This window comes from Phyllostomus hastatus, unplaced genomic scaffold (genome assembly GCF_019186645.2).
Source record: "Phyllostomus hastatus isolate PE091 unplaced genomic scaffold, TTU_PhHast_1.1 phas_scaffold_317, whole genome shotgun sequence".
Classification (NCBI taxonomy): Eukaryota; Metazoa; Chordata; class Mammalia; order Chiroptera; family Phyllostomidae; genus Phyllostomus; species Phyllostomus hastatus.
In genome coordinates this window covers 19075486-19085995 of record NW_025334023.1, presented here as the reverse complement: position 1 = coordinate 19085995, position 10510 = coordinate 19075486, and the positions used below count along the sequence as shown (strand labels likewise).

Here is a 10510-nt window from a genome sequence, read left to right as displayed (position 1 = left end):
GTGTCTTCTTGGAACTAACTGATTTTGTAGATGAGACAGCTGAAGTACATAGTGACTGAGTAACTCACCCAAATTCACATAGCTGGTATGTATCAGAGTCCGAGTCCAACACCCAGAGTGCTTTCCAGACATTCATGAGCATACGAATCACTTGAAGGACTTGTCAACATGGCCATTCTGACCCAGTGGGGCTGGGTTTCTGTATTTCTAGCAAGCTCCTCCCTGGTAGATGGTCCATGGACCACAACTGCAGCTGGTCCATGGACCACAATTTGAGGAGCAAAGTACAGTCTCTAGAGCAATACATTATGGTTCCTTTTAATGTTTCCTTTCCCTTTAAAACTGACAAAAACTCACACGGAAATTTATGTTTTAAGGATTTCTTTGTGCTTTTCTACATTGCAGAGGTGGATATTCTCAAGGTTAAAGGTTGTGGAATAACAATCATTCAGATGCACCTGATGTTATAAGAACCTCAGCATTCAAGCTCTATAGAACCTGCTTGTTTCTCTTGGTAAAATCTGTCCTTCCTGGACCCTCCTGTCCAAATGCATGACCTGAGATCCAAGCATTCAGTGTTTCAGAGAGATGAGTTCTTGGTGGTTCTGCCAGCCAGCCCTCTGGCCCTCCTCTGTGAGCTCTGTTCTGGGCGGGCAGAGAAGAGTACCACAGGTGACAATGTTCACAGAAGTGGAGAATTAATGGGTCAGTTCTCATGGTGAAGGCAAGCTGCAATAGCAGTCCCCAACCTCAGGTCTCCTGAGAATCTATACTGTACAGCTTTTGGAACACGGGGCCAGTTCCACGCACTTGGTGGAGTGAGCTATGTAGTTGCTATATACTCTGTGGAACTGTTGGTGGGGTTACTCTTTGATGAAGCCATTTTAAAGGCAATTAAAATGGGAGAAATATTCTTATTTAAAAATGGACATATTATTTGACCTGCAAATTCTGCCTCTAGAAATCTATTCTTCAGAAATCCACCTTTCACCAAGATGGCACCCAAAGTGAAGAAAGAAGCCCCTGCCCCTCCCAAAGCCAAAGCCAAGGCAAAGGCTTTGAAGGCAAAGAAAGCAGTCTAAAAGGCATCCACAGCCACAAAAAGAAGAAGATCCACACGTCACCCACCTTCAGGAGGCCTAAGACACTGCAGCTCCGAATGAAGCTTAAATATCCTCGGAAGAGGATATCTTCCACCCCCAGGAGAAACAAGCTTGATCACTAGGCCATCATCAAGTTCCCCCTGACTACTGAGTCAGCCATGAAGAAGGTAGAAGACAACAATACACTGTGTTCATTGTGGATGTCAAGGCCAACAAGCACCAGATCAAACAGGCTGTGAAGAAGCTGTATGATACTAATGTGGCCAAGGTCAACACCCTGATCAGAACTGACGGGGAGAAGAAGGCATATGTTCGACTGGCTCCAGACTATGATGCTTTGGATGTTGCCAACAAAATTGGGATAATCTAAATTGAGTCCAGCTGGCTAATTCTAAATATAAAAATTTTATACTATAAAAAAAAAGAAATCCTAACATGTTTGCTCACCTGTTTATGGAAGCATTGTTTGCAATGTCCTAACATAAAAACAGTACATCAATAAGGGCACAATTAAATAAATTATGGAATCACCATAATATGGAAAACAATGCAGCCATTAATTATAGCACTGACTTGTAAAGATATCTGAGACAGATTGTTAAGGGAAAACAGCAACTTTCAAGACAGTATATGAAATAAGATTCATTTATATAACACCCTCATCTACATATGTGCTTATGTACATACAAAGGGAGTCTTCATTAGCTGATCATTTTTAGAGACAACTATAGGGGTACTTTATGACCTTTTCTTGTCTTCATTTTCTCATTTTTGTAATAATCTTGTGCTTCTCTGGAAAGAAAGAAAAGAAAGTGGAGGGAAGGAAGGAAGGAAGGAAGGGAGGGAGGGAGGGAGGGAGGGAGGGAGGGAGGAAGGAAAGAAAGAAAACAGAAAGAGAAAGAGGAAGGGGAGAAATAGCGATAGGACAAGAAACATTTTTAAAAAGTTTTTGAATTTTCCCCAGTCAGGGTACATGCCTGGGTTGCAGGCCATGACCCCCACCAGCAACCGCACATTGATGTTTCTCTCTCTCTCTCTTTCTCCCTCCCTTCCCTCTCTAAAAATAAATATATAAAATCTTAAAAAAAGTTTTTGAATTTTCTATTTCTAAGCCACTTGTTCCTGCTCTGCTTTTTAGGCTGTTTTAATTTTTGTGTCACTTTGTCTTAATTTTCATTTATTGTTAGTTGTTTTGGTTGTTTCAAATATTCTCTGTTAAACAAAAACAGAGCAGCATAGTTGGCTGAAAATTAATTAGAATTTAAAAGCAAAAGAATGGAGACAAAAATGGAAGAATTCTGACAAATGGGCCAAAATGCTTCAAGATGAATATTAGGTTATGTGCCCAAACTAGAAGTTATCCAAAAGTAGTTACTGGAAATGACACTTTTTGCTCACATCAGCATTGAATAGCATCGTTTGACTGGCCAACTTGCATTCATCTAGGATGTTCTGGCAGAATTATGTTGGTTGGGTCCTTTGCTTCCACATAAGAGAGCAGTACTATGTAGACCACAGAGAACGGTCCATGGAAAGTGGAAATTGTTGATTACAGAGAGTTTGGGCAAACAGAAGTGTCCACCACAGGTAGAAATTTCAGGCAGAAATTCCAGATGGATTGTGCAGGGACTAGGAGGCCCAGTGCTATTCTCTGTAAGGCTTGTTTACCAGGTTGGCCCTTGGCTGGTGTCTGGAAAGTTGAATTTTGAGAGTATTTCTACTGTTTCAGTATCATTTATGCTGAATACTTGCATTCTTTCTGGGAGTCTGGAGTTCTGGGGTACCGCCAGCAGAGGCTAGTGATGAGACTAAACTTGAACAAAACCATAGGAACTGAAAGCCTAATGAGCTTCCCAGGTTAGCAACAGCCAGGAGCACAACTGTATTCCAGGTGCTGCGTCTTCCTAGGGAATCAAACCTGGGAGTGCTCTTGCAGACCCCTGACCCAGGCATGGAGAAAGAAAATGACCTTTCCACAAAGACCTATTTCTAAGCTTGGAATCAGCCCTTTTACCTCAAAGAACTAGCAGAAAATGAAGACTGACATTAAAAGTCTTCTCTTTTCCCCAACGTACCAATGCTACTTCTTAATTGACATCTCTGGGTTGCTCTACCATTTTTGCGGGATGACTAGAGATTTAAACTAATTATCTTTCCACTAAGGGTGGCCATGCAAAAGACATGAACATGAGTATTTTCATGAATACATCACTGTGGTGTTGGATTGAAAGGCAGGAGAGTTCTAGCATGTTCAACACCTGCCTCTCCTGAAATCTTTCTCACTGCTGTTACTAAATTCACCAAAATGAGGAAGGATTTATGCTGGAGACATCATTAATGACTTTTTCAATCAAACACATTTAAAGAGGGCCAGTATTATACTGGGAAACTGGGAAACAAAGATGGTGAAGATGCAACCCAAGTAACTTATGGTCTTGGTGGGGCTGGCGTGGTCCACTGAAAGTGGATCCTACTGGCTTGTAAGAACCCACTGTTAGACTCAGAAATTTTGTGAGCTGGTTCACATTACCTTGGTGGTTTGAAATCAGCCATGATACCAATACTAACATCACAGAAATTAGCAAATGAAACAAACTGGTGCTCCCCCTTTTTTTATCTGTGCATTAAGCATTTACCCACATACCACTGTGGGGATGGACAGGTGATTGGAGGGTTGTAACACACATAACTGCCAGCACGGCAAGGATTTCAAGAAACCAAGTGCCCACCCAGGGGCCATTCTTTAGCAAGTAGCTCCAGAATCCTAGCATGCGGCAGGGACAGTTCTGCTGCCAGCCCAGTCAGGGGGCACTCTAGTGACAGCCCCAGGTCCTGGCCCTCCCTCGCCAAGGCAGGGGAGAGGTCCCTCCCTCTCCTGGAGTTCTCCCTGGTCTCAACCTAACTTACTGCAATGTTGCTTCTTCTTCAAAGGATCACTGTGTCCCTCCCACGACTTCTCCTGTATGTATTTTGCCTTTCACTCTGCAGAAAATTTTCTAAGGCTGTTTGGAGGAAAACTCAAGTGCTAATCATGTCCCAAACTTCTGGATTCATTCATTCATTCATTCAGAGGGAGAGGAGTACTGGAGAGGCCGCCTTGAAGGGGTGGGGTTGTGTTGCAGAGAGATTTCTGCAGAGGTGGATCTTGATGGCCCTCTTGTGTCCTAGTCTCTAGCACTATTTTCTTTTTCATCAGGGAAAAGCCCCAAAGGGTATGTGGGCAGTAAGAAGCTGTGTGAGATTCCATCCAGCACATGCGCACCAGAACCAGTAGAAGTTTTTCTGGAGGTAAGACATCTTTGAAAAAACCACCCCACCCTGCAGAGTATGATTGCCCGAATGCCACACAAGCAGTGGCCATAACTGAAGACAAATAAGAGGAAACACTTAAGAAGAGTTAACACAATTGCTAGTTTCATTTTTTTCTTTTTACTTGAAAACTTGTTTTAACCACCAAATTTTGTAAGTTATAAACCTGTACACTGTTGAGTTTTTTGTTTTTGGCTGTCTTTTTTTGTTGTTTTTGTTTTTCTTTCTTTTTTTTTTTTTTTTTTTTAGAAAAAGAACACCAGAGTAATACTGCCAACAGCAATATATGCAGAAACAATCCCTTTCCATAAGGGACGAGACCCACTCTAAGTGTTAGCTTTCCCCTTTGCATAAGGTTTGGTGTGAGAGGCGTGTGCAAGTTTAGGGGATTACACATGTGTGTGAAGAAATGATATATTTCATTCTGAATCTGAAATGGCATAGATATCAGGTACTTAGTAACTGGGCAAAACACACTCATCTAAAAAATGTCAATAAAAAACATTTTCTTGAAAACAGAGAAAATTAAGTGAAAACAGTAGAACCAAAGAAAGTTTACAGTACATTTTGAAATGATTAAAAAACACCATTTTCAAATGTAAAATCCTTTTTGTAGGCATGTGTAGTTACCTCAAAAGTTTGCGGACCAACAGCATGGATGACTTAGAAGTGTATTCGACCCCCCAAATTAAAGCATCCTGATAGGCATCAAATACAGTATCTACAAAAGCTTGGAAAATCGAAACCATTATATACAATTTTATAAACATTTTAAACACCAAAACGTACATCTTTTACAAACCAGCCTGTTTGCAACAGGTAAATATACAAGACAATCTCTCTGGTACAGTGCTTAAAAAGAACTGCTTCCATTTCCCGACACATTTGTCACTTCCTGAAATGCAGTAGTACGGGCTCATAAAATTGTTAAATAGTAGCAACTCAGGTCTTTGTTTGCTGGAAGGGCACTACAATATACACTCACAGGTCCAAACACGCTCTAAACGGCTGTACGATCCTCTAGTGCATCCTGAACATTGGAAGAGACTTATTATGGCCTTTGTGTAACAGTACACACTTGTAATTATTGCTTTTCATTATTACATAAGGAAAGAAAATCTTATTCTTTTCCTATCTCTTAGCCAGCTGGCTAACTATTAACTGATGCCAAACCCACAAATGGGGACTATAAACCCTAGAATTATACAACCAGAAGCTTAAAGACACTGTGGATTTCCACCAGAATAATGTGCAGTTGAACGTTGCAGGACAGAAACCAGGAAAAACACATAATCATCTTCTCGCAGACCACACAAAATGAGGACACAGAAGAAATGCCTTTTCAAGTCCCCACGTCCCGTGTTTTGAAGCTAAAAATATAAACCATAAAACATAAAAGCCTAATCGCTTTATCAATATTTGAGTACCAGGAGGGCAGCAGAGGAGAGAGAACAGATGATTATCTGTGCATCCCTTGCAAAATGAACACTAGATCTTCCTGAATTATCGCACATGAAAGTGTTTTCTGGACCTGAAATGATTTATTTTGTTATCTCTTTTCTCAATTCCTCTGACTTTGATTATGTAGACACTGCATTAGTGGGGGAGTGGTGTGGGAAGTAGGAGTTGGCTGACGGGGTGTGTGTGTGTGTGTGTGTGTGTGTGTGTGTGTGTGTGTACTTGCTTTTTTCCAGGCTGTGCTAGTGATACCTAAGGGAAGTTCCAAGCAAGGAACTTCCAGGAGTGCAGCATAAATTCCTTCCCACACCTTTCTCTGATAGGGAAAACCTCAAATGCATGTCCTTGGCCTATTGCTATCACTAAGTCTTCTACAACGGTGTTTCATGAATTGTCAGGACATGAGCATGTGGAAAGTTGGCATGGAATGAAACTCAGCAGCAAAATGCTCGTATGAGAAATGGAATGAACACTTACTTTACAGCCCCAGAGTTTCTGCTTACATATGACAAACGTCAATAGTCTGTCTACTACTGACTTAACCAGAAAGTGTGCAATACAAGTAAAGTGCTTATAACAGGCTGTAGAAAATGGCTTCCAGGAGGTGCCACATACATTTAGAAAAAAAAAAGGAAAAACACTAATTGTCTCAAATATTTTCCACGTGGTTCATCACACTGGAGGGGGTAGGAACAAACATCAGAACTGGTAGAGGAGGGGAAAAAGGAAAAGCAAAAATGCAACCAGTTGGTAATATTACAAACAAAGTTTCACCATAATTGATGACTAGTCTGTGTTCCATTCTGTAATTACCATTCCACCCTCATTTGAGAAAACATTCATTTGGTAAAAGCAGCATTCTGATATATGTCCAAAGACATGTGTGAATTCTGTAACTACACCCTTCCTAGTGGGGCTTCTAGAAATCGTGAGATCATGAGGCTTCCAAAGAAATGGCATCCATGATCTATAGCATTTTCCAAAGGAATAATGGTGGGAAGTCAGCAGGTCCAGCAGATGACATGCCCCGGGGAGTTCAGTGGTGGACAACGTTATATAGAAAGAATAGTGGCCACATGGATGTTCAGCTACTTGACTTCCTATGTGAGCTTGGGCAAGTGCTTTCCCCACTTGGGGCTTGTTTCCTCTTTTATAAAAATAAAAGGGTTGGACAAACAAATCTTAATGACCCTTCCAGATCTTTGTATCAGCAGACATCCGACCTAGTTCCATCTTGGCCTGACTAAAAACCTCATAATCTACAGGGAAGTCTAATTTTCCAAAAAGTAAAAATATACAATGTTTAAAGGGTAAGGAATCCAAATATGACAACACATGCTTGTTTGGTGTGCATTTAGGTGCAGGGCTATTCTGCAGAAAACCAGGGGAAGGTATCTTGATGAAAGAGGTATTTTATATGGGTCAGAGCCAAGGGAGGGCATGGTTTTCTTGGGTGGCTTCACAACTGCATTAGGATCTATTTATTCCTTCATTACTGTGTCAGTCAGGCGTTCTCCCCGGCGGAGATGCTGTGTAAGCAATAGTGACTCACTGGCATTAATCTTGTTCTAATATTTCCTGGGGGCAAGAAATGAATTGTTGGTTTTACTTTGATGGTTTTTATGACATTACATTATCAAAAATGTAGCAGTGATTCTATTCTAGACCATTAGTTTGTCATTTTCTCCATGATTTTGCAAATGTGCTTCTTACAAAAGAAAAATACCAAAGATTTTATTCTCAAAAGCAGCCTCAGTGAAATTCACTTATTTCAAGACCACAGTGCAGATGATGCTTCTATGAGTATCGAGAGAGGAAAAGAAGAGAGGCTGAAAAATGGGAATTGTTTCCATGTACTCAGGAAGCTTGACAATGAAAAGGAATTTCTTTCAGGACAAACCTCAGAAACACTGACTCCCACAGAGAAGTGGATTAAACACAACCAAAACAACTGAAAATATGATCGAGTGGGTGATACACAGACTCGGGGCAGCACAATGACACACTGATGCCACGTGCCATCGAAACTGTGGGCACCGATTTGCTCATTAAGCAGATAGTGCAAATATACATTTATTCACCATGGCCACTGCACATGCAACCGTAATCTGACTGAAGCAAAAGAGGAAAGTCACTCAACTTGTCAAATTTGAGCTTCTGGTATTGAGTTACTGTGTTTCCAGTGGAATGATTCCCTTGTCAGTTTTGGAAACTGATGGCCATAGTCCACATGTCAGAGGAGAACCCCAGCATGTAATTAAACATCACACATTTTTCAAATAAGAGTTTAGTACTGGAAAATGATAACAAAATACTGCTTTTTTAAAAAAAGCACAGTTTTGCTTTAAGTTAATATAAATGGCAGTATCAAAATAAAGTTAGTTGAACCAGAGTCAAATATGGCATTTGGTGTTTCTCTCACATCGTGGAGATTAGAGAAAATGGAAGGCCTGCCTTGCAGGCAGGATTTTCAACAGAGTCCACAGCCTACCCCTCTCACGTGAGCATTCCTCAAGAGCAGCCTTCCTGAGTGCAAGCACACGCTTGTGCATCAGCCCAGACACACACACTGTCGTAATCCATGCACAAGAACTAAGCTACTTTCTTCTTTTTAAAAAACAGAATTGCATTTATAGTGATGATGCTAACCAATTTAGAACAATACTCAGATTTTATTTGCATTATGGAGAATTGTGATTATCTGGCTGAAAAGTTTGAAAATGTTATATTTTATTTTTTTCTAAATTTATGGATTCTGCTTAAACCTCTAAGTATCTGTCATTCTAGAGGACAAATGACCAAAGTGCTATTTGTTTTCTTTTTATGTCCTGCTTCTCTGAACAAAAGTCAGTTTCGGCAGTAGTGTTATAATTATAGCTGCAGCCAGACCTATCAACTGGAAATAGATAAGCACAGTCTTTCTAGTGTTTGAACAATATTAACATCCCCACCCCACAAAATGGAACCCACAAAATGGAACCCCCATATCCTCTTATTTCTCTTCATCACACCTTTCTCAAAGATCATAAAACCCAACTGTATTATATTGGATGCTTAACACAAATAAACAAAAATAACTAAGTATACTAAACATGTTACCTAAACCTAATTTTATAGCTGAAAATTGGGCAGCTTATGATAAAAAATAAAGTTGATCTTTAAAGGCTTCAGCCCATTTTCTTGTTTGTTTCATAATATTTTTTCTTTCCTTTTGCCTAAGTGACTAACATTTCCAACAACAATAACTAGCATTTCCCTTTCCCCCATTGGCTCAACATCATATGCCTCTTTGCTCATCACCAGTTACTAATACTGCAAGGACAGACGCTGTAACACTTTGCAGGGCGCAATACTGCACAAAGCCACACGAGAGTGACTGTGTAACCTAGGGGGTGAAATTTATTCCCCCTTTTAAAAGTTGGTGAGCATTCTTGGTCTGAAGGCAGGTACATACTGCAAGAGTTGTCAGCCACCTCTCAGAAACAAGTTCTGAGCCTTTCCTTTCTGCCCAACTGGAGTCAAGCTGGCTTTAAGCAGTGTGACTTGTGAAGAAGTTCCTAGTGGAAAATACCACTTTTCCTCTGTGCTCAATGCACTAATCTGTGCAGACACAAGCCCAGCCAGTGTCCTTCTGTAGCAAACAGGGAAAGCACCAGAGGCGCGTCCTCTTACACTTGGGTCTGGTGTTGAGTCTCGATAAAGGGAATGTGAAGGCTGGAGAGGCTGAGCTCCCCCACGCTTTCGTAGTCACTCATGGCTACTTCCGCACCATCAAAGCCACAGTTGGCTGACACATCTGAGGATGAGGTGCCTCTGGAATTGTGCAAGGATAGAGACACACTGTCTGCTGGGCCTGCAGTCTCTGTGCCTTGGTTCATGTTTACAGCAAAAGTACTAAATTCACAGGTGGCAGGTGGGCCCACCAAATCTGCTTCATTGGGAAATGAGTGAGGTGGGAGGTACTGGCTAGGATGGAACTGGGGTCTTCTCCTGCAGTCTGGGCTCAGTGTGCTGGCCAGTGAGACAGGCTGGGAGGGCGGCAGGGTCTCGTACTGGTCCGGGAAGTCCTCTGGCAGGGGAGGGGGCAGTTGGTCCTGACTCAAGAACTCCTCTTCATGAGGGGGTGGGTACTCGCTGTCGATGTCATACCCACCCAGGTAGTAATCGCTCTCCAGCTCCCGTGTGCTGCCCTGGTGTGCAGACCCTCCCTCCTGGTTCTCAAAGTTGGGCACCTCCTCTATGTCCGACAGGCGGGCTGCTGGCATCCAGTCAGAGGTGTCCCAATGATAGGCTGTAAGTAAAAAAGCCACAGCGGTTAATTTCCTCGAGGCTGGAGTTGGGGAGGGTTTGGAAAGGAACAGAGAGAAGGGACCTGGCATGCAATTAATATCCAAGAGACCATAAGAAGCCAAGTCATGTGCATGCTCCTTACAAGGGTGGGTCAGGGGCCAGCCATGCTCTGGCCCTGGGAGAACAGGCAGTGGCAGTTCTGACAGGTGGTAGCTGGGTGCTGCAGTGTCTTACACTCAGCCATGCCATAAGAGATGGCCAGTGAGGGCATGCTGAGGAGACATAGTTCTAGGACCTCCTCCCCGCATCCTTTCTTCCTATCCATACACTAAGTGAAGAGTCAGGCTGGC

At 42.0% G+C, this 10510-nt stretch overlaps 1 protein-coding gene and 1 pseudogene across 1 annotated transcript in view; one reads left to right on the top strand and one right to left on the bottom strand.

Annotated features, from left to right (window-relative positions):
* The first annotated feature begins 995 nt into the window (after nucleotides 1-995).
* LOC123805560 lies at nucleotides 996-1531 on the top strand (annotated as a pseudogene).
* Nucleotides 1532-4586: 3055 nt separating this feature from the next.
* FAT3 (FAT atypical cadherin 3) overlaps nucleotides 4587-10510 on the bottom strand; it is a 637939-nt gene continuing 632015 nt past the window's right edge. Inside the window, exon 29 of the mRNA XM_045818135.1 lies at nucleotides 4587-10161. Coding sequence (XP_045674091.1) covers nucleotides 9539-10161 — 623 coding nt within the window. The 3' untranslated portion in view covers nucleotides 4587-9538. The remainder of the gene's footprint in view (nucleotides 10162-10510) is intronic.